This window comes from Zeus faber (assembly GCF_960531495.2).
Source record: "Zeus faber genome assembly, chromosome: 1".
NCBI classification, from domain to species: Eukaryota; Metazoa; Chordata; class Actinopteri; order Zeiformes; family Zeidae; genus Zeus; species Zeus faber.
This window is the reverse complement of record NC_137193.1, coordinates 56,622,080-56,647,136: the sequence shown is the minus strand read 5'-3', so window position 1 is coordinate 56,647,136 and position 25,057 is coordinate 56,622,080. Positions and strand designations below refer to the sequence as shown.

General features: G+C 40.9%; 1 protein-coding gene across 1 annotated transcript; it reads left to right on the top strand.

Moving 5' to 3' along the window:
* Nucleotides 1-23,834, top strand: slc1a7b (solute carrier family 1 member 7b; the record flags this gene model as incomplete). Its single annotated transcript, XM_080016814.1, has 11 exons — nucleotides 1-141; nucleotides 8,402-8,481; nucleotides 17,840-18,055; nucleotides 20,785-20,827; nucleotides 20,923-21,154; nucleotides 21,275-21,374; nucleotides 21,493-21,726; nucleotides 22,107-22,301; nucleotides 22,959-23,093; nucleotides 23,176-23,275; nucleotides 23,568-23,834. The coding sequence occupies 11 exons, from the start codon at nucleotides 1-3 to the stop codon at nucleotides 23,832-23,834; spliced, it is 1,743 nt and encodes a 580-aa protein (XP_079872940.1).
* Between the last annotated feature and the right edge of the window lie 1,223 nt (nucleotides 23,835-25,057).

Sequence of the window (25,057 nt, the reverse complement as noted above, 5' to 3'; positions counted from 1 at the left end):
ATGGCTGTGGCTCTGGATGCGGCGTGGCTGAGGGTGAAGAATGTGTGCAAGCAGAACGGTCTCCTCATCCTCTCGGTGCTGGCTGTGGTCATAGGATGTCTTTTGGGGTTCTTCCTCAGGACTCGCCGCCTCACAGAGCAGGTCAGTTGCAGCCCCCCTCTTGAGGTGTATTGTCCATTTACTGTAGAACATGTTGTTTGGGCTTGAGCTTAAGGTGAATGGGTAAATGAAGGAAAACAAGGATTTGTTACCCATCTTTGTCCAAGGTCAGCCATTCCCAAATCTGCATCCTGACCCAAAGTGGTCATGAGGTTGACTTACTTCCAGCAGTAGCTGACAATTATAAGCCGTTCCTGGAATTTTAGTAACAGAAAGAACCAACTTCACGGCACTGGCTTCTACTGTATGGAATAAATCCTATTCAAGAGGGATGCACAAACTGAGAAACATCTGCATTAATATCGACAAAGCTTTTGACATAGTATCAAACAAGAGCAAGGTCAATCCCACCAGATACCACCAAACCAAATATAGTAGGACGTTATAAAGTCAATGAGGGTTTTTAAACATGGCTCCAAATGAAAGCAAATCATTGTTTCTGTTAGGTAGTTCTGTTAAGATTTATTTTCTGAATCTTTCAAATGATTGGCACGATTCTGTAAGTTCCCACATTAATTCTGCTATTTCCTCTAGAAACAGCAGTATAGGCTTTTCGCGATTTCTGAATGTTGTTCATTTCCAATGAAAATGTATTCTTTTAGAAATGTTTATTTTGTTTATTGATTTAAAAAAAAATGTGTTGGCACACAAATATCCCCAATGTAATGCTTTGTGTCCGCTTAGATTTATACAAACTCCATCTGATCAAGTTAAGTTCAACATTATTATCTGGCCATTGAATCTTCTGTTTTATTAGTCATTTTGGTTTTTACTAGTTTTTGTATCTAAGGCACTGCTCCATAAGTTTTGTAGTTGATCACATATTAAGTGAACTCAAAATTTTGGATGGACCTTAGATTTGCAAAATGCATGGAGATGCATACACCCTCACACAAATGCACACGCGCATGCAGACACACGGAGAGAAACAGACATACACACATGCAGAATGAGTGCAATTCTCAACAGTGACCAAATGAAATGAGATGCCGATGCCAGCTTTGGCACAATACTTCTTTTTCCCAGTGATGTCACGAGGGGTTGATTGAGGCAGGTTGTCTAGACTTTTACTTCATGTCTACTCCTATTCACAAAACGCCTTCTCATATTCTCAAATCTCAAATAGGCCTAAAAATAACCAGCGGGCCCTTTACTCTCTCAGTAGAGGATTAGCATCCAATCAAGCAAATGCTTGCTGTATTTGTAGATGAACCAAGAGCCCCTGTCAGTGTGACACACTAAAAAGAATTACACACTGGAGACACAGACCTCTGTGTATTCAGAAAAATTAGAGTGGGCTTTAGGCCTTTGTGTTGCGGGAGCTGGTAAGGGAGAAGAATATTTGTGTCTAAATGTGTGTGTGTGTGTGTGTGTGTGTGTGTGTGTGTGTGTGTGTGTGCGTGTGTGTGCGTGCGTGCGTGCATGCGTGTGTGTGTGTCTATAAGTCACCATAGCAGGGAAATTGCTTTTGCTATTGTGAACCGTACTCATATATATTTCATCAAATTTTGTAGTCACTGTACTACACTAAATAACACCATGAATACATAAATACAACAATTCACAAAAATGGAACAAGTATGTATATTTCATTGGCATGATATCTAATTATTGATATGACGAAGCATTTTCATGAGATATGCATATTATGCTTAATATATGATTAAGTTTTTCCGAAAAAATCCTATATAATTTATGTAAAAATAAGTGTAAAGGTAACACAATGGTTAAGGTGAATTGTCAGACACAGACTTGGCTACATCCATATGATGTAGGTTGGGTTGTGCCCCTAGCTATGCCACAAAAAAAGAAAAAATATCCATACCCCCCAAACCACATAACTATGCAAATGTGCACATTAATGAGGTGAACATAAAAAGTATTTTTATGTTATTGTCCGTGCAAACTTTTTATATCTTTGTTAAGACTCAGCTTGCTTCCATTTGACTTATGATCTCTCGTAGGAGTGGTATTTGGTTTTCATAATGTCTATTAACTCTTCAATAATTACTCTAATCTAGTGGAATAAAGGATTGATGCAGTTTTGAAAAGCACTATTTAAAACAAGTGATGCATTTTGATACAGCCTTGCATGAATGCAATGAAAATAAAGGGCAAGCAGAATCCCCAAATAAGCCTTTAACGCATCAGCCCCATGTGCAGTCTCTCCCAGCAATGTTCCGGAACTGTTTCTGCTTGGGGTCATGTGTGAATGGGAGTGGGGATCGATATTTCAAGTAATCTATTCTGGCAATTTCCCACCTCAAGACATAATATAATTTCCGGGAAAATGCCGGGACAGCTATGGTACAGCTGTGTTGTGATTATTTATTTCGTACATTATTTTTTATTTAGAGTCCAAACCGAGACCAAACCGTTGACTTCGGCTGCAAAGACAAGAAACTGAAATGCATCCAGTCTCTACGGAGACAGGTCTTTCTTTTTCTTCTTAAAAATGCCTCTCACACCCTAGACTTGTCTTTGTGAGTTAGGGGTGCAGTACCGGGACATTGGTCCCAAACACTTTGCTTGCCTGCAGGCTGCACCAGAGCACGCAGTCGGAGAGAGAGCGAGTAGACAGGGAGAGGCTAAACGGGTGGAGAACCTTCCTTCTCCGGAGGGAGAAGTGTACATTAGCACAGGTTGAAAATGATCACACCGATTTAATAACACCGGGTTAGGGTTATTGCATCTGGGGACGCGGGGCTCCCTCTGTTCCAGGTCCATTAATGGAGGTAACTAAGTCGGTCAAGGAGGGGCAGAGAGACGGGGAGACAGGGAGACGGGGAGACGGGGAGACGGGGAGCAAAGTGCTGGTCTCTGAGAAGGAAAAAGGAAAATTACGAAACTGGTTCAGATTGTACATCGATTGCCGACCTAAATGATCGCATCTACACTGAAACGGACTGTACCCATCTATTCCAGTATTGTCATGGCATGTGTAAAAGGCGCAAGACGGAAATGTTCTGGAATGTAGCTGCATGTGTGAATAGTGAAAATCAATAGCGGTGCCAGAAAGGATCCCAGTAATTTATCGGGAACCATGTGTGAAAGGGCTTATAGTTGTCAAAGGTTTGTAAGCATTTTAATGTGAACTATATGTTGCAACAGCAAAAAAATAAAGTTACCTTTTTCCACAATTTAAATTAAGAGAATCATGACTCAAATGCAAAGTGGATTTGATAGTAGTTAAACTGAAAGCCGTTAATGTATAAGGAATTATGACCAACAAAGACCAGTTAAATAAATAAACACTGAAATGCACAGGCAGGCACCAACCATTCAGACCCGCATCATGTGCTGGCCGTTTTCGTATTTCATCACTCTTGATGCTACGATCAGAATGGCTCGCTGCCACCGTGACCCTGACCCGGATAAATAACATGTTAATGGATACAGGGTCTCCATCATCAGGCAGGATGTAAATTCTCTCCTTTTACAGATGGAGAGAGGTGGAGAGCTCAGCAGCATTACTTACTGCTCCTATACAACTGTGCTCGTAGTCATGAAAAAATTAATCTATCGAATCGTGAACACGATTGTCCGTTGTTGTTTTTTTTTCACGCTAAATAGAACTACATTTAAATGAATTCATTTAAATGGAGAGATTTTCTTCAACTTAGAAGGGGGGTGTTATGGATACGGTCTGGTGAACCCAAATGCAGGACACAACAAGGTCTTAGGAGTAGGTGTAAGGTTTAATGTTGAACTGGCGATGGATCAAGGTCCAGGAACAGGCAGGGAATCAGGATCGTAGACAGGACCGAGAATTCAATAGAGACACACAGAGAGACACAACAATCGGACAGCGACAGAGTGAATGGGGATCAGGTTAAATACAATTGGAGAGAGGAGGAAGGTGAAGACAGGTGGTGAGATTGCTGTCTGGGAACAGGTGCACAGTGGCAGGGATATGAAACCAGAGACAGACAGAGGGAGCCAGAGAGGGACAGAGGCAGAGAGACAGATAACAAGCAAGAGCAGGGCAGGATCCTGAAAAGGGGGCTTGAGGAAGGGCGCAGATACATATACTAAAACTAAAACTAACCTGACGAAAGTGCGCCACCATGTGGAGGTTGTGGGGGGGACCATAGATGAAATTAAATTTTGTTCTGACTAGGAAATAAAAGCGGGATACTGGGTGTACTTTTTCTCTGTTGTATACTGTAGTCTATCAAATTTAAGGCTGGGCGAGAATAGGGATACAAGATCATACCCTCATTAGGATAATTTAACTGTATATAAATGTCAGCATTTGCACGCCTGGCTGCAAATTTGAATGTACCCATCAGACAGTGCGGTAAACATTTCCATGGCAACAGCGAGCTCCACCAATCACAGACGTTGCATGATATAGTGAATTTAAAATGTTTTTCTGAAAACAAGGTTTATATCATACAGATTTTATTGGACTATAATATTTGTAACATACATAAGACAATCCACAGAGCTTATTGTGTGTAATCACCGGGTGTCATGACATTTCACTGCATGTATGACAGTATGTATATGTATGTGACAAATAATCTCTTGAACTTGAACTTGAAATGTGTGCCAGGATCCACAAATATCTCCCTATCCACAAACTTGTATTTGTTTATTTGTGTTGTGTAAAGTCCTATTAACAAAAATACGGACGATTTACAAATATGCATAACTTAGTCTGTAAACACATATTTTAATAAAACATAATAATGTTATACGTTCTACAAATGTAAATATTTTCACCACAACAAATACATGTAAAGTCAATTTGCACCTTATTTTTACCTGAGAAGAAATTAACAAATGTGAGCTGCAGTTATTGGCTACACCAGCAGGTGGTGGGACACAGAGTAAAAAAATATCCCATTATATTTAATTTCGATTATGAATGGTCTTGGAATCCACACTTTGCATCCCACTGCATTGACGGGATTGGATTTTTTTCACTTTGTCATAGAACAAAACCAAACACATTTTTGGAAAGGAATCAGCTTGTAGGTTAACATATGTACGTTTGAGATATTTCTGTGCACCCTAAACTAAGACCACCCTAAACTATTGACCTTTGAACCCTGACGAGGTCACCTTTGAAGCCCTATATCTCAGAAATTAAAGAGCCCCCAAAACAAGGTCAGCTGTTTTGGGAAGCTCTGGAAATGTACTTTTAGAGGGGTGGTAGCGTCTTAGCGGGGGCCACTTAAAATGGCCTAACATATAATTCAGGGCTTTGCAAGTTACATGTGCAAAAGCAGGCATATTCAACGACCAAATTAACCCCCAGTAACACATGCATGTATTTTTTCACCAATAACTAATTTTCCTTTTTAAGTTAATAATATTGTAACTAACTTACCCATGATGCAATTGCATAATGGGTAATTTTAGTTTTTGTAGTTGACTAGGGTTAGGGTAAAATGTTTAAGAATAATTTCGTAGATATGCCTTTCACTCAGGGATTGGATGATGCGTAAATATTACACAGTGTATATAATAATTCATTTTTTCTCCCATAGAAGCCTAAAGTCTGTATGATATCAACCATATTTTAAGAAAAAAAAACATGTTTTATTCTTGATGTCATGGAGAAGTACTACACTAGCCACAATACTAAGTATAAGAGTGTAACAGCTCTCTGTTGCATGGAAATGTTCTACAGCATTGTCTGATGGGTACATTAAAATTCCAGCCAGGCGTGCAAAAGCTGAAAATTTATTTACAGTTAAATTATATTTATGAGTCAAATTCATACTGAGGGTATGACCCTCCATCCCTATTCTCACTTAACCTTGACTTTAAAAGACTATTCAATAGAAAAAAAGTGAAACGAGTATCCCACTTTCATTTCATGCTAGTTTGCCTGTCTGTCTGTCTGTCTGTCTGTCTTTCTGTCTGTCTGTCTGTCTGCCTGTCTGTCTGTCGCTCTGTCTATCTATATATCTATATATATATATGAAAGAAAATAAAAAGGAGAGGAGAGATTTGGGTCTAATATCCTAACTTTGACAGTGGTTCGTGTGCTCTCTCTGTCACACTTGGCTGTAAAAACTGTCACACTCTGGTTGCCCTGTTGACTAGTCCTTTGGCAACAGATGCAGTTGCTCCTCATGTTACAAACACACACACACACACACACACACACACACACACACACACACACACACACACGCACACACACGCACACACACGCACCCACACGCACCCACACGCACCCACACGCACACACACACATACACACACATACACACACACACACACACATTTTCCACACACACACACATTTTCTGTCATATGCAAGTGCTGATCCTGCTCTTATACAGTAGAGCAAACTAAGCTCTCTCTGCTTAATGCCGTACAGAAAAGCTCTTTAGCTGTCATTATGCGGCAGCCTCGCTCTGTCCCTCAATCCAGTTCCTTTCTCGCTAGCCTGACACCGCCAATCTTACGTTCCCTTCCCTCTACTGCAAACAATACAATTCACTTTGCTTGTATAAAGTTATTTTTTTTACTCTCCTCTGATGTCTTTCAATCATTCCCAACATGTTCTCATTGAATGTTATGTATTTACCAGTTGTTTTCCCTCTAAGTTGATACATAATTTGACACGTAATTTTGTGTATTGTGGGATTGACTCACACCATATATAAACAAGGAATTTCCAAACATACCTTCATTCTTTTAATTCATAGAGATATAGTGTAGCCAAAAATCCGACAAATTTGTGTCTATCTTTAATGAAAAATTTCCCTCACTCCGGTGTGTGGATTCTGTTCTGTACAAAAAATCTGTTCTCAAGTCACACACACATTTTTCAGAGCCAAACTGCAGCTCATGTACTAATTTTTTTGACATAAGCTGTTGCATGTCAGGGTGGCGTCACGGTGCAGTGGTTCGGGCTGTAACCTCACAGCTTCAGATCAGAGACATGTGTTCAAATCTCATCTGGGTTATCTCATGCCTATGTGGAAATTGCATTTACTCCAGTGAGTGTGCGGGGTTGTTCTCCCAGCTGTTCCTCCCAGCTCCTGGTTTTTTGCTAATTGGAGAGACCCATACTGCCCTTGGGTGGGAGCATTCGAATGTATGTAGCCTTGCGATAAACCGGCATCCAATTTAATCTTTCTCCTCCTCGCCCTGCACCCGTTGTGAGCTGAATAGGCTGCAGCTCCTCGTACTGTGATCCGGGGCAGGGGAGAAGAGAAAATAAAAAGTGTGTATGTAGACATTTAGGCAATTTTTTTGATATGTAGTTCAAATTCAAGTTCAAGTTCAGGTTATTTGTCACATAGCAGTGAAATCATGTCATGTAAGCATATTATTCATCATATTAGTCCTTTCCTGAAATAAAATTCCCACAGTGTGAGGGAGATAGGAGAAGGTTGATCAACTGAATTGTAATCACCCGTAACTAACTAACTACATCTCTGTAGCATAAATCCTCAATAGTAAAGCATTGGACAGAATCCCAGAAATATGGAGCAAATTTTTGCATGAATGTTGTGTTGATGCTCCCAGGTTTATAAAGCTGTATATCCTCCTGAGACCTGTGAGTAGAACGCTGTCTCCGTGAAAATGATGCGATGCGGGCCGAAAACCTTTTTCCCTGACCTCAAAACAGAACTCAGAACTCTTACCTCTGGGATTTCTGTTTTTTATTTTATTTATATTTTGATACAAATTCACCTATAAATTCTTCGTACAACTGTAACAACCCCCCAAAAACTGCATTGAAATCATGTCATTGTTATCTTAATATGACAGGTCTTCTAAAGGAGAAAAAGGTTTATACACATAGATTGTGTGTCTCAGCTGCATATTTTTGAATATGCAAACACAACAGTGAACATGCTTTAGATATTAACATTGTATGTTCCATTTATGTTCCATGTTTTTTTAAGAGATATACCGTTTGTTCACTCTACCGAAGGCATCCACACGAAAATTATTTCAAAACATCAGCTGACCAGTCAATACGAGGGGCGGGACGTAATGCTCCCATTCTCACAGAAGAATCATAATTACATCTAAATTGGCTTTAGGATTCATTGCTTGAAAATATAGCTGAGGTTATCGAGGCTGAATTGGACCCATCCTTATTTTGAGTTACACATTAAGGTTAGGGTTAGGGTCGTTATTGGTGTTGAGCCCTGAGTTTAACTATGACCAAAATTCCTAAAGTCGCCAGACCGTGAAAATAACAATTTAATCCGTTCTTCCTATGTCGATTGTCATCTTAAACATTTATTTCTCCCCACAACAGGAAGTGAAGTATTTCCAGTTTCCCGGTGAGCTGCTGATGAGGATGTTGAAGATGCTGATTCTGCCCCTGGTGGTGTCTAGGTAAACCTGTTGTCAAAACAGTCCCCAGCTCTCACGTCCATTCAGTTTGACATGTTGCAGCCTCTTATGACTCTTCCTGTATTCCACTTGAAGCATCTTGGGTCGCACTTTTTATTATGGGTCATGGCATTTTTGTCTTTAATATTCTTCGGAAATCATGATGGGTTATTCATTTTTTTGTTTATTTGTTTATCTTGTTAAAAGGGACTTGCAAATTCATTAAAACAGCATGACTTTGTTGTATACTTTCGAGTAGTAAAACATTTCCCCAACTTGTTCAAACAACTTGGTAAGTTGTAACGAGATCAACTTTGCCTTTTTCACCTCATCACTGAGGGCTTACATTATATCCAATGAATTCATAGCGAATTATTTTAGATGGCGTCCGTTTGAAAATGAAGAGAATAAGTGTGTTTAGGGATATTACAAGGTCAAAAGTAAGCTACACTTTTGGCTCTGAACACGAATAGTATTTAAATTGCAACATACATTTTATATGGAAGAAGGAGAATAATTTTCTCCAAAACATAAATTACATCACCTTGAGATTTGTTAACATAACTTTTTGTAAAGAAGGAGCAGTATGAAATATAACAAAGACAGACTCTCTCTGTACTCAGGCAGCTGGTGCTGCTCTTCTTATGTAAGCAGGGGTCAAGCGTCTGAATGAGATTATTGTAATTATTGATTTAAAGATAGGCGGTCGGGGAGGATAATACAATTAACCTAAAGGGCTCTATTCTCAAAAAGGAGCTGTTTGCTACCCAACCCGGTCTCCCTTTTTTTTATGCTTATAGTCACAAAAATTAATCTTTTGAATCATGTCGTGGAGCATGATTGTCAGATTTTTTTCATGCTACACATAATAAAATGTAAACCAATTGATTTGAATGGGGAGATATTTTGCGCTACACAGAATAAAATTCAAACCAATTCATTTGAATGGGGAGATTTTCATTTACTTTAGCTCTCTCTCTCTCTCTCTCTCTCTCTCTCTCTCTCTCTCTCTCTCGCTCTCTCTCTCGCTCCCTCTCTCTCTCTGCCCCCTCCTTTGTCCTCTTCCAGTTCAGTTCATTTCAGTTCAGTGCAATAATATTTCATTGCAACAGTTGTCCAAACAGTTTGCTCTAGATTGGTGCCAAACAGCTTGTCTCACTCACTCCACACAGTTGTTTTGCTTACGCTTTTAACCTGTTAAGCTCGGAGCCACTTTCTTTGGGGAGTTTAGGGAATGGGCATGGGGAAGGTGGGTGGGGAGACGCAGATACACTAACACTACACTAAACTAACCTGACCAAAATACCCCACTTACATACATTGCATAATATTTACGCAGTAATTTATGAACGTTTGAAACTCTAGCACTTAACCTTAACTCTAAAAACTACACAAATTACAATTCCGCATCATTTTGTTATGCATCTTTGACCCATAAATGCATTTCATTTTTAGGTTTTTGATAATGCAACTTTTTCACCCATGAGACAATTGCATCAAGATGTATTACAAAAGGTTACATAATAGACCATTCAATAGAGAAAAGGCGAAGCCAGTATCCGACTTCTCATTTGTGATAGTACTAAACGAGAACAAAATTTAAACCAATGCATTTTAAATGTAATTACATCCATGCCATGTCCATTTTCGTGACTATAAGCACAAAAAAGCGTGATCCCACCAGAAAAAATGCCTTTCCAAATGACTGGGCTAAAGCAAAAAAATAAATAAAATAGACATAATTTATAATATTTTACAATGCTGAGATCATTGTGAAATATTCTGTACAACTCAAATACAAATATGTATAATAACTAATTTAATAAAGAACACCATTTAGTAGGTTGTTTTAGTAGGTAATAATAATAATAATAATAATAATAATAATAATAATAATAATAATAACCTCAATTCAGAGAAGTAGAAAGAAAACAAATAAAATATCAGTGCATTAAAAGAGTCAGATGAGGTAATATAAAAAAATAAGAATATGCAAATAAAAGAAAAGAAACAAAAGTGCATAAAAAGAACACAATCAATTTAATTCAACAATTAAAATTAGGTCTATTAGCTAACCTGAAAAGATAGATTTTCAGCCTTCACTTGAATACACTTACAGTCAGTGCCTCACCTACCTCTGTAATATTGTTTTAAAATTGTGTTGCAAAATTTAGAAGCAGTGTTAAATGGAATTTAGAACGGCAGCTATTCTGTAATTTATGGATTTTGGACTTCATGATCGAATCTAAATAATGCTGGTCGCCAGTCCAGTGTAGCTAAAACTGAAGTGATATGCTCACTTTCTTGTTTTTGTTAAAAGTCCAGCTGCCAAGTTCTGGATAAGTTGAAATCTCTCAATAGATGTTTTAGGAAGGCCAGCTGTCGTCCAATTGACTTGTAGTAAATGCAACATCTCTTCAGCACCTTTCTGGATCAGGAATAGCTGTACTTTGGCAATGTTTTTAAGATAAAGGATTGCTCTTCTGGTCACCTTCTTTTCATGGGAATGAGAACCAGGCTTGTTACTTAGAATTTGATCTAATTTACATCTGATTTGAAGACCTAGTGGCTTTCTCCGCAGCTTCAGTAGCAAATCTGATAGCCTTCCTCTTTGTCTCTCCAGTGATGCCCAGTAGTGTAAACGCAGCCCACCTCCTCAGGCTCACAGTGAGTTTGTCAGCATTGCATTCTGCACTCTTCCACAAGCTCCTGGTACTTGTTGCACTTCCTCTCGTTGGCCTCCTCCACACTCTCTTCCCAGGGAACTGTGAGTTCCAGCATGATCAGATGCTAGATGGACTCTCAGCAACTGCCTTACGCATCCTGGGGCTAAGGGCTTTTTGTCAGCTGTTGTTCCAATGATCATCTCCCAGAACAGCGAGGGCAGGAAGGTGTCTCACCTTTGCCCTATATGTAAAGTTTTCTGGTCTTGGTAGGACATCATAGACACCTTGGACCGTGAACCTGATGCAATGGAAGTGTGCTTGCCAGATGTTGGACCAGGTTATCTTTCGCTGCAGTACACTTTCCCATCTAGTCCATGTTCCTTGCTGTCCAATCCCTACCATCCTGCTGGCTTGTACCTCCTCCAAGTCTGCCCGCACTTCCTCCTGAACGAGATGTTACCACTCTTTGCCCTGGACATTGTCGACCCTGGTCGCTGGAAAGTAGCCTATGCCTCCACACCCTGTTGCTACCGACCCCCCCAGTGCCTTCTGACTCAGCCACCTCCAGATTTGTCTGTGCTCTATTTCCTCTCTGTTCGAATGTCGACAGATGCCACTTTCAGATCCCTGGATTCTCTGTGGAGAGCTTCCCGTGTCTGGGACACCATGAACTCTTCAGCGAGGTTACTGATTGGGAACTGCAGGATGTTACTGGTGCCATTCAGAGCAGCACTGCTCAGGCTGTCGAGTAGGCCTAGCCATCTTCGCAAGTAACTGCTGATCTTCCAATCCAGGGCCTCAACGATCATTATGGACACTGCATAAACACGCGCAGAGAACACACGATCCGAGGTAGTATTGAATGTTGGTAAATCCACGCCTTGAACCTCCCTGGCAGGCCTATTTTGTCCACCTTGGTGAGCCAGGCCTCAAGCACTTTGCTGGTTTTCTGGATGGAAGCAGCATCTTTGAGGCTGCAGCCAAAGATCTTCCCAAGTTGCTTGACTGGCTGCTCTGTAATGGACGGGATAGTGACACCGGTCAGTGAGAACCAGAAATTGTCTACTACTTTCCCCCTCTTCAGCACTAAAGACCTTGATTTTATTGGTTTAAAGCCGGGACACATGTAGAAGTGATAGTCAGGTCATGCATCAATGCTTTTATTGGGAGCTGTCGCACTCTGTGGTAGCAATTTGTATTAATAAGGACTCACAAATGAGAGGATGTCTTGCTGGGTTTTATTCACTCCTGCAGGACGACTCCCACAGCCTTCAGCAGCAGCCAGAAACACACAACATACCAATTTTAACTTTCTTCTCTAGGTTTTTAGTATATTTCTTATTGAAATTCTGCTTTTATTCATTATTTTTACAGTGATCAAGAATAAAATAAAAAAATAAATAATCCTATTGCATGCATGGCATTGAGTTATTTCCAGTGTCACATTTCACGTGTGTGTTTTGTGACAAAATGTAGCTTGAAGACTCGTCACCGATCAGTCATGTAGTGTGCAAACCACAAGACTGCAAGATCCTAAGAGATCTTACAATCTTTGAAAGTCATGTAGTGTGCCCATGGCATTACCAATGCTTTGGCACCTGCATCTGCCTTAGAAGTGGGAAGGGCTTCAACCATTTTAGAAAACATGTAAACAATTCAAAGACAATATTTCCTTCCTTAACTCAATGTTAGCTCAATAAAGTCCATTTGCAAGTGATCAAAAGGTTCATCTGGTGGTGGGTATGCGCTGATTGGTCTACTGTCCTCTGCCAATGTGTAGCACAAACATTTTTTGCAAAATACTTTAGAGTAATTTGAGAAACGTGTAATGAACCAATGTCTCTTGATTTCTGACATCATTCGACCTTTGGCATTGCGCATTTAATCAAAGAAGGGAAACAGATATTTAGGTGAGCATGGTTTATCAAACTCCATCCTTCACATATGCTTGTGATTTCTTCCAGAGGGCCTTCTCTTCACACGTGGCTCTGCTCTGCAATACCTGTGAATCAGATGTTCGTGTTAGTGTGTTAATTAGAGGGAGAAAAGAGTTTCTTTACTGGAAAAATAGGTGTGTGCACCGGTAATGTTTCACATGGAACAATTATGTTTGCCTTTTTCCAGCATGCTTGTGTGAAGATGTGCGTGTGTGTGTTCTGGCACAAATTGTACACTTCTTTGAGGGTGAAAATGTGTTTAACAGCACTGTTTAAATGTCTAAAGCCCCGGACTATAGAAAACATGTTTTGTTTCTGTTTCCTGCCACCCAGTGACGTGCGGTGAGGTTTGTGGCTGGTGAGGCACTGACTTTTTCAGAGTCAGATTTACAAATATATGAACCCAATAGAGTAGCTTAAATTCACCATTCAGTTGGCAGCTTGCACATTGACTACTTGTTGTGTTTCATATCTCATATCAGCATTCTTTACACACATAAAGTTAAGGAAGAACGTTAATTTTATAGCAGCTCAGAGAAAGAGCCCATTTGCTCTGCACAATCCGTGTGTTTTAATTTGCCATCGCAATTCCACAAGTACTATTAGTATTTAATTAATTACATACTCATTCAATACAAATAAAAGGATATACTACAGTGTATGGATGGTCTTACCTTTACTTGTAAATGAATTCCATTCTCCTATCCTTCTGGACAAAAATCTCTGTGACTTTGTTGTAAAAGTCCTCCTTATCTTCCTTTAGTTTTAAAAGTCTCTCCGTCTCAATGGAGATTATTGACACACACGCCCCCTTCAGTGAGGCAGAGGTACTGGCAGCCTCATCTCATGCTTTTTTTTTTTTTTTTTTCAGGGCGGTTTCAGATAAGCAAGACTGAATATGTCATACACATACATGAAATATATTAACTATTTTATGGAAAGTGAGGACATATAATAAAAGTCTCTACAAACATTACATTGGTGACAAACAGTGAGAAAGCAAAAGCCCCCTGCGCTCAACCCAGTTTGTGAGGGATTGCACAATCTGAGATAAGGCTCCGCTCCTCGCTGTCTCACCTCGCGCGTCCCCCCTCTAATTGAACAGACAATATGCAAATTCAGCGATTTTGATAATAAACATGATTGAAATGATTGGAATCGTACATAAATTACATTTATAGCACAGATCAGTAGACAAATATTAATATTTATTTATTTTATCATCATTTGTTTTTTCTTTTCATGATAGCAGGTGAGGCTCTGCCTCACCTGCCTCCCCTGATCGCACGTCCCTGCTGCCACCGGTGATCCTCTTTACACTGACTGACCCATTGTCCCAAATCGTGCCATCTCTGATGTGGAGCTTTGGCTAAAACATGGGGAATGGAACTGTAAACACGGGAAAACTCCCGTTGCACTTTCTCTGGTAACACAACACCTATAGCACACACTGAATCATTCCAAAACATCCAATCTGTTCCCAAGATATCACTTTCCTGACCTTTTCTAAACCATTAGACTTCATACTCTGAATTTGGCCCCGAAGAGACGTATGTGGTAGTGTGCAGTGAAGTGTCATGAACACTGTTGTTCCCTTTGTCATGTGTCTGTGCCTCCTGTAGCCGATTTCTATTTATAAATCCTGGCCCTATGTTTGTAAATCACCATTCATGCACATGTCATAATTCCTCTAGGCTATATTGTATCAGTACTGTATAAGGACTCCCAGACAAGAGGATGTCTTGTTGGCTTTTATTCACTCCTGCAGGAGGACTCCCACAGCCTTCACGTTGCACGCTCAAGCCGGGAGTGACATTCTCATCCTGTCTGGGTTTTAATGCATTTAGTACAAGCATCAGTTTTGAACACGTGTGTAGGGGAGATGAGAGTTACATTGGAAGAAGGATGCTGAGGATGGAGCTGCCAGGCAAGAGGAAAAGAGGAAGGCCAAAGAGAAGGTTCATGGATTTGGTGAGGGAGGACAGAAGATGCGCAGAACAGAAGGTATTAGAGGCAGATGATCCGCTGTGGCGACCCCTAACGGGAGCAGCCACATGAAGAAGAAGAAGGGTGGAATGATCAGTTTATAGACATTTAAAGGTAGCTGGCAATTGTATTTTTGGACAGGATATATTTCGTAGCAAAGACTCCAGCTTCTGGTTTCTCTCTGGGTCGCTAAAGGTGTTGTGAAGAAAGGTGTTCACATCCTCAGCTGAGCACATCAGACTGCCTCTGCGCTTGTAGTAGCTTCTTGGTGAAGCTCTTTCTTTCCTGGGTGCCACGCTCCACGGGGTCATGAGCTTGTTTCTTTGGATATTTTTGGGGAGCTTGGCAAGCGGTTGCTTTTCCTCTTTGCTAGCCACTCTGTGCTGTTTTTTTGGGGGATTTGAAGCTCTTGCCACAGCTGCTGTATCTTGGTGGACCCACGGTGGACGTATAGGTTGACCTGGTGTTGCCTCTCTCGATGTGGCCAAAGCTCTCAGAAACATAGCTGACTATGATAGCCATCATCGCCTCAAGCTATGGGGTGAGTCCTGCCCAGGCTCCTCCTGCGTCTCACCAAGATCAGATCCTGTGGGCTGCAGTTTATTCTCCCGCTCCATGCACTACATCGTGCCCTGGTGTATTTTTAGGCCACGTGGACTCTTGCATACTTTTCCACAGATGCATCTTGTGTTTGTTGTCAAATTTCCATTTGCATGGGTCTATAACCTTGTGTCCATCCTGTTTGGGTTCTCATTCTCCCCCCCAAAGCATTGGCCTGTATCATTGGCCTTATTTTTAGTGGTTTTGTAGTAGAACGAGAAACATTCACATCAATAGAGCCTTAGATTCCTTTAATGGCTGATACAAAAGCAGCCAGGTGTAGAAGAGTCAGTTGGCCAACGTCTGACCTAGTTGAATTGCTTGCTTGAAGGACTCTTGGAAGAATTCTGAAATTTATCGAAAACTCATGAATTGTGCTTTTACTCTTTCATTTGGTATGGTCGTCATCCAGGGTTTAAATTAATTATTATTAATTATTATTTCCTGTGTGTGTGTGTGTGTGTGTGTGTGTGTGTGTGTGTGTGTGTGTGTGTGTGTGTGTGTGTGTGAGAGAGAGAGAGAGAGGTGGAGGGTGAGGTGGGGGTTGATAGGAGTGGAGAGATTTGTCCCTGAATGAGAGCAATGAAGGATTCAAAACTGTAGTTCACTCTGACAGTATATAGCCTGCAGACATTGCTATTAATTTTTGAACCATGGTTGTAACAGCAGATATCAACAACAAAATAAGGGATGATAATATTATTATTATTATTGTTGTTGTTGGGGCTGTTGCCCGTTCAAAATGGCATTTTCACAACATTTAAGGACAACGTTGCAATATAAAATGAGCACAGAATGTGAAAATATAGGCCTGTTAGAACTTCAGGAGGATCAGTCCAGGGTTTTTCAGTCAATGATTTAGTTGCGTTAAAGTGGACTGCGCTCCGCTCGCCGCGCAGGGGTCTCCTCCTTGGCTGGGGGGGACTTGAACAGTGGGTGGGTATCTCTGGATCAGCCCGGCAGTGGCTCTCCTTCTACCTCTCTGATAGGAATTGGTAGCTTTGCCTCCTTATCTGAAACTCTGTATTGTGGTGTGCCCCAAGGTTCAGTCCTTGGTCCCATTCTGTTTGCCTTGTATGTGCTTCCCCTTGACTACTGCAAATCCCTTTTCACCTGCCTCGTTTACAAGCGGTCTAAAATGCTGCTGGGAAACTCTTGACGAGGTCCTCCAAAAGGTCTCATGTGACACTGATTCTCATTGCCCTTTCACTGGCTCCTCATCAAATTCAGAATCCAGTCTAAAGTTCTTGTCATCATCTAAAGAGCTCTGTATGGTCAGGCACCCTTTAGACGTAAGATCTATCGACACCGTAAACAATTCTCAAAAGCAGCTCAAGACCCGTTTGTTTAAACTTGCCTTTGTGTAATTTGTCTACTTCAATTTCTTTTCTGTTTTTATTGTGTTTTATATATGTATGTACACGATTTACTAGCTTTGTGAAGCTGACGTCCCTGCTCTTGAACGGTGCTATACAAATAAAGTTACTTACTTACATACAGACAGAGCAATAGCGATAATAATAATAATAGTAATAATGAAAGACCACAATTATAAATAAGAAAGAATATAATTAGTCTGTAGTTTCTGATGCAATAGACTATCGCCTTATTAACTTAAGGGGACTAAAAAAAGGCTTTGAATATTTTATATGCAATTACAAAACACAAATGTTACCAAGAGCTGTCTACAAAACAACACACAATACTTTTGTATCCATTGTACAGTGGTACCTCGACTTATGACTGTAATTCGTTCTATAAGAACGGTTGTATGTTAAAACAGTCGTATGTCGAAGCAATTTTTCCCATATAAATTATGAAATCATGAGTGAAATCAAGAGTGAAAATAAACAAAATACACAGCACAAACACAGTAAATGTGAAAAAAACATCAATAAGCCACGAACTCCGTGCACACAGGTGTAGGTTGCCCGCTGACTGACTGCTGACTGTTCGCCGACGCGCCAACTGCAAATTTCCACGATCGTATCTTGGAGCAGTCGGGAAAGTAGCCAGGAGCAGACGGAACATGTCATGACACAGGGCTGCCATCCTGACTGAGTGTGTGGACGGGGTTTTTAAACCTGAGGCTCGATAGCCCAACCAACGCGCATCAGGTGTGGCTGCTCAAGCCACCCCATCCACCACAAAAATTTTCCCTCTCTACCCTAGCCTCATGTCGGGGCTGGCCGCCCTAGATGCCAAGTGCTCCAGCCGTCTTGGTCTGATCACCGTATCCTACTACCTGTGGACCACCTTTGTTGCCGTGGTAGTGGGCATCATCATGGTGTCTATCATCCACCCGGGCGGCGCGGCGCAGAAGGAGGACTCTGAAGACAGCGGCAAGGCCATTATGAGCTCTGCTGATGCCCTGCTCGACCTCATCCGGTAAGTAACACAAAATGTGCATAACAATGTACAAACAATGTCCAAATAATATAATGTGATGTTAAATATATATACAGTATATATATATATATATATATATATATATATATATATATTCATATAAATATATCAATATTTGATTAATACATATACTGTACAGTATATAGTATATGTACTGTATATACAGATAACAAAATCTAACCTAAAATGATAAAAATATTAGAACATGAAAATGAAGACAAGATATATATAAAATAAATATATAGCAAATAAGTGCCTTTTTGTTTATATATATGTATATACATGTGTATATATGAATACAAATAAGGATATGGACTAAAATACTATGTCTATGTCTATCTCTTTACATACACATTTATTAAAAAAACAAAGTTTTTCAGATTTTCACAATCTTACAAACTTTTTAGAGGGTCGTAGACATGTATGTGATCCTTAAACTGTGTATATTCAGATTCATAAACTGTGCGAAGTTCACAGCCATAAAACCACCTGAGAGACCAAGTATATTTAAACAGCATTTTAAGATGCATGACTAAGAATTAAATAAAGAAAGTAGTATTAATTCATGCTAATTAAAATAGTAGTAGTTTAGTATATATATATATATATATATTTTTTTTTTTTTTTTTACAAAAAAAGACTAAAATGACTTACTTTGTCATAAAATACAGTATGTAACCCAAAACGTAATATCAAACTTAATTCAACTTGAATCATTCAAATGGGTTTGTCTATTTTGCCTCCTATGTAGGGTCCTTGAATTGCCATCTCTTTACATTGGCAAGGCATTGGCTGGTTCTCTGGTTTGTAACTTTCTTAAATAATATTTTCTAACTTTATAGCTGCTTGGTTTATGTCACCAAATGAAAAGAGCGAGCAAACAAGTTAATGGTGGTGTCCCGATAAGAAGAGGACATACAAATGTACCTGCTTATGATAAATGTGCCTCTGCATGCCAAACGCGTAATGCGTGTTTAGAACAGAAGCTCTGTGATTTTTGCATACATGCGGTCCGGTGCAGTTCTACATCAAAAACAAAAGAATCAAAGATCCAAGGCACTTTTCTGCCAAATAGATTAAAACCCTTTATTGTGGACACAATTTGATAATGGTATTCGGAAGATATTGGAAGCACATTGTATAATGGATTTGGGCTGCAGCGTGCACCGTGCACGTAACAGCAAAATGAGAAACTACAGCAATATGTCCATTTCCTCTGTAAGAGTATTCTCTTCACAAGAGCACCCTCATCACATTGCATATTGCAAATTTTCATTGCAGTTCTTTCCAAAGCGTTGTTGTTGAAACATTGTCTTTTTTTTAATGAGGGAGAGGTCAAAGTAATGCTCAACATGAACACATTGTGGCGCGCCCATTCTGTGCCACTTATTTCAATGCATTTTGTGAGGGTTTCTCCCAGGGGGTGTTGGTATTATTTGGCTGCTGAACTGTAAACCTTCATCCAAGTTCAAGCAGAGACCTTCACTGTAACTGAGTTCAACTCCAACGTATTGGATTCAGAACTGCAGGGAATCCTATATTCCCAAAAGCTATGCTAAATAGAGACTCAAAAGTAGAAAAAAAAAGTTGCCTGTAAACCTGTTGGATATTGCAAGGCTTTTGTCCATTGAGGCATCCGGCATAGTTTTCTGTATTGACCATATCTTTTTATCACAGGAACTTTGTTAATCTGGCATAGTGCTGTGTAATATTAGACAGACAGACAGATAGATAGAAAATAGAGAATATACAAAAAACTCTAAAAATCAATCGAAATGTAAACCTAAGATAAACAATGAAAAATATATAATTGACTATTACAAAAAGCTATTGGTAGACAATAAGTGCAACCCAAACGCACATTCAGAATCCAGCCTGAAGCAGCCTGTATTACATGCAGATATGTGTGGTGGTTCTGTGGTCAAATGGCGGTTTCGCTCGGCTCATTTGACTGATCGTTGGCGAGCTAACATGGCGCATGCGATTTGGTTTCCAACGAGTAGCTCCTTAGCCAAGAAGCCACAAGAGCAGAGTGACCAGGCATCACAGTTTTCCCCAGCACAGCCCTCATTTTGAGCATGGGTGTTCCAGTGTCACAAGCAATGTGAAATATTCAGATGTACAGCATGTTGTTTACTGGACCGCAGCGTGGGATTGCCTCTGGATGGAACAAAACACGTGGTCAGGTCGGGATCCATTTCCCTTCTGTGGAGGAGATCGTCACGAATTTCCCTTCCCAATTGATTGATGTGTGTTTTGTGTTTTCCTCTGTCTATCTACCCTTGTGTTAAATGAACGTGTTATAAACGAGTTTATAATCTTTAATGCAAAACTCTGTCTTACTCTACTCTTGTGGGGGTTTTTTTAAGGAAGCAAACGCAATTTTCCTCGGAATTGTCACGCTAATTTGTTAACATTCACTCAACTTCCACAATGTTCTTCTTCCACCACTAGTTGTCTTGCAGCCCCGTCGACCTGAACACTAATTATTGTCTATTTTTCTTTTTCTTTCGTCTCATTTTTGAGGCTTCTTTGTATTATTACTAGAAATACCCAGATGTACATGAACAAAACGCAACGGTCCTAGTCATAGTTGCAGTGGGAGTACAGGGATAATATTTTTCCTCGTACGCTCCAATGAGTCGCATCACATAAGGCAACATCTTCATTGACTGATCGGTTGCCCTTCGCCATCTTCTCCTTCGCAGCAATATGTTTCCATCCAATCTGGTCCAGGCCACGTTTCAACAGGTGAGGCCTTTGTGCAAAAAGAAATAGCGTGCATAATATCATCTATGGTGATCAGTTTTGTTTTAACACCATATTGTTTTATTCTGCGCCCCCAGTATCGAACAAGCACTGAGATCGTCATGAAGCCTAAACCCACCGTGAGTCAGGGCCTGTCCGAGTCCAGCACGCGCCGCGCCCTCATCTACGGCATCCAGGACGACAATGGCACCGACGTCCAAAACTTCTCCCTGGACCTGACTCCGCCTCCAGACGTGCTTGTAAGCACGCGGCCGGGCACGAGTGACGGAATGAACGTCCTCGGAATCGTCATCTTTTCGGCCACCATGGGTAAAAAAGATAAAAATAAAAAGACGTACTTTCACAGTGCTTCTCGGCCAACGTTTTAAAGCTTGGGTGCGTGAAATGGAACTGCATGTTCGCTAAAGAGGAGTGTGCTGTGTTCCGCAGGGATCATGCTTGGAAGGATGGGACCCAATGGCAGCGCCCTGGTTAACTTCTGCCAGAGCTTAAACGAAGCGGTCTTGAAAATCGTCGCCATTGTGATCTGGTAACCCTTCGCTTCTGCACATTTTGGACACGGCTCTTTGCGTGCGACGATCCAGAGCCAAGGAATATGCTTGTGGTAGCCTCAAAACAATTGCTTTCTTATCTACTTTCCCTCCCAGGTACTTCCCCTTTGGCATTGTTTTCCTGGTGGCCGGTAAGATCCTGGAGATGAGTGACCCTTCGGCGATGGGGAAGAAACTGGGGTTCTACGCCGTCACCGTAGTGTTTGGCCTGATACTGCACGGCCTCTTCATCCTGCCGGCCATGTACTTTTTCATCACCAAGAAAAGTCCCATTGTTTACATACGAGGAATCCTCCAGGCTCTGCTCATAGCCTTGGCCACGTCCTCCAGGTACAGTAGTTTGCACTTACCTTTTGCTCAAAAAATAAGGAGGAGATTTTCTTAAGATGAGAGTGGAAAGTGGAGCAGGGAGTGGATCAAAAAAGAGTGGAAAGATAATGGAGAACAGAACGTGCACAAAGTGGTGTCCACTGAATAGCCCATTTAAACTAAATCGTAACTTTAAATTAAATTGAACTGTGTTATTACTATTTAGTCAGTCGGCAAGGACAGGACCGGTGTCGACATGGTATGTGACTGTGGTTTTCATGCAGACTCAATGGAGCGATGACAAAAAGGACATTCACGCGGATTTGAATACGTTGAATATGGACTTGAAGGTTTATTTATTCATTTGATTGAGTTGTTTTTTTTGCGTCTAATTTTCCCAGCTCCGCCACGTTGCCTATCACCTTCAAGTGCCTCTTAGAGAACAACCATATCGACCGTCGGATCATCCGCTTCGTGCTCCCCGTGGGGGCCACCATCAACATGGACGGCACGGCGCTCTATGAGGCGGTGGCCGCCATATTCATTGCCCAGGTCAACAACTACGAACTGGACTTTGGCCAGATCATCACCATCAGGTCAGTGATGAAGGGGTTAACACCCAGGGGCACTATGGGACAACAACCCTTCTTAATTTGATAAAAATACGATCATTTGGTAAGATAGGTAGTTATATTTCACTTCAGTGAGTGGTCAAACCTCATTGTATCCAAACTCCTGTCAGGAGGTTTCTGCTAACTTGTCAAATGCTACAATAATCAAAATACTGGAAAAGAAAACCCTACATTTGATTTTTTTATTTTAATGTTCAATAATAATTTATATCCTTTGTAAATCCATATTAAATTAGTAGACACGGAAACTGCCCAGTAATCTGCCATGTGACCTCAATAATATACCATTTCTGTCACGCCACCACTTTACCACCGACCACCCACCCCCATACACACACACACACACACACACACACACACACTCCGTCGCTACTGTCGCTACTGTCGCTACTGTATAATGCTGTTGTTAGTCACCTCAGTCCAGCTGTGTGGGCTTTCAACTGGATGACCTAATACGCAGACTCAATAAAGGCCAAAAGTAGCACAAAAAAAAAGTATAGGAAGATGATTTTTGCTAAGATCTTGCAGACCACAGAGCTGCATTCTACACTTAAGTTATCAATTCTGACCGTCATGCAAATTACAAAATGAAAACAAAATATATTTTTGCATCTCCCACAGCATCACAGCCACTGCCGCCAGCATCGGTGCGGCAGGAATTCCCCAGGCCGGCCTGGTCACCATGGTGATCGTTCTAACATCCGTCGGGCTGCCGACCGACGACATCACTCTTATCATCGCGGTCGACTGGGCTTTGTAAGCAGCCTGCGGAATTTCAGAATTGAATCTCAGAAAAAAAATTCTCTCCAGCTGCCTGAAATGCATTTTCTCTCTGCAGAGACAGATTCCGCACCATGGTAAATGTCATGGGTGACGCATTGGCCACAGGTATCATGGCGCACATATGCAGGAAAGACTTCATGCAAGAGGGCGACGGGGTGAGTTCTCTGACTGTGACGTGGTGAATACATGAAATCGCTCCAGGTCGTTGGTGCTCAAACGCACCAAAAGGCATCTTTGGCACTGGATATGCAACGCACAGCGTGATAAAGCAAGTTCTGAGGCTTGTTTTGGTTTGATGAGTTAGTTTCACGATCACACTGTGAACCTCAAATGTTGATTTTGTCATTGCGCAAGATTTTCTTCTATAAATATTTGAGAGCTGGAAAAACTATAACATCACATTGTATAACACCACCTCCTCCGCCTTCCTCCCTGCTCACTCCCTAGGTGCCTTTGATATGCGAGACCAAGCCCATGCTGAACAGCCAGCCGCTGATGAACTGCCACAACAACAACGGGAGCTACCATCCCTCGTCTTTCGGGGTCAAGGCGGAGCTCCTGTCTCCCGACGTGGCGAGGCTCATGCAGCTGGAGGAGGGAGTGCGGCCGCTGCCTCCGCCCGAGAGGAAAAAGCCTCCTATACCTCCACGGTACGCGAAAAAGGACAAGGAGCACTGCACCATCGATATGAATGGCCTTGAGACCAATGTATAGCCCCGCTCTCCAAAACCCACATCAAAGATCAGTGTTTGACATGGACAGAGAACATGGCAGGACTGTTGGCTTTTTGGGCGCTGTTGTGGCTTTTATTGTCACTACTGACATTATTTCCACCCATGTGATGGAGATCTCAGGCCAAAAGGACCTGGCCTCTCTGCAGGTCACTAACAAAACGCAAACAAATCAGGCTCCTGAGGATGGCACGATGCGACTTTTATGAGGGATTTTCTGCAACCAAACAGACAACATAGACATATTGTTACCGCATTTGGTCTGCAAAGAGTGTTACACATATTTAATTTTTTGTATATATTTGGGAATATGAATTATTTTCTATTTTATATCCAACTTTTATATTATTTTGTCAATTTCTTAATAATGCAATTCATTTTGTATGATTTCACTTGATTATAGTTTAATAACCACTTAGCAATTTATTTGTTAAGTTTACATGTTGCGCAATGTATTATGACCAACATGTTTATAATGTTTTAGTGTGTTTTCTTTTTTGATTTTGCTATTGCAGTCAGCCAGCATGTCATAGAGAATGGGACTCGGGTGTCTGATCTAAGCTGATGCCTAGTGGCTCTTAGTTCTATTTGTTTTATTTTGCCTTAATAATGCTGGTGGTGCTAGGTTGATGATGAATAGATGATGAGGATGACAGGGATTTGGGGACCATTCTCATCTAAAATGAAAATAAATATCTTTAAATCTGTGATTAGATGATGCCGCATTGCGGTCATACTGTATTAAGTGACATTTTTGAAAAGTGCTAAACAAAAAAAAGAGGCACTGTTTGGTTTTTTTCGTTGGCCCTGGAAAGAAACAAGCCCCCACTGTGATCTGTCCACCAACCCCACCATGCACCAGGATCACACAGGGCATCATTATCTGGTGCAATGAGAACCAAACACAATGTAGTCGCCAGCGTAAGATGAAAAACGAGGAGTCAGAGCACATTTACATGGAATGATTACAGAGTTGCAGGTGTTGCATTTTAATGATGTAATGGCTCCAATTTGCTCCTTCAACTATTTATTTCCCCATATAAATTGTAATTGTTGCCCGTCTTTGTCAGCCTTGCACACAGACAGCACAAAATACATACTATTACACAATGATCAGCCACAACATTCAAACCACTGACAGGTGAAGTTTATAACATTGCTCATCTCATTCCAATGGCACAATGGTAAACAGTCAGTTCTTGGATT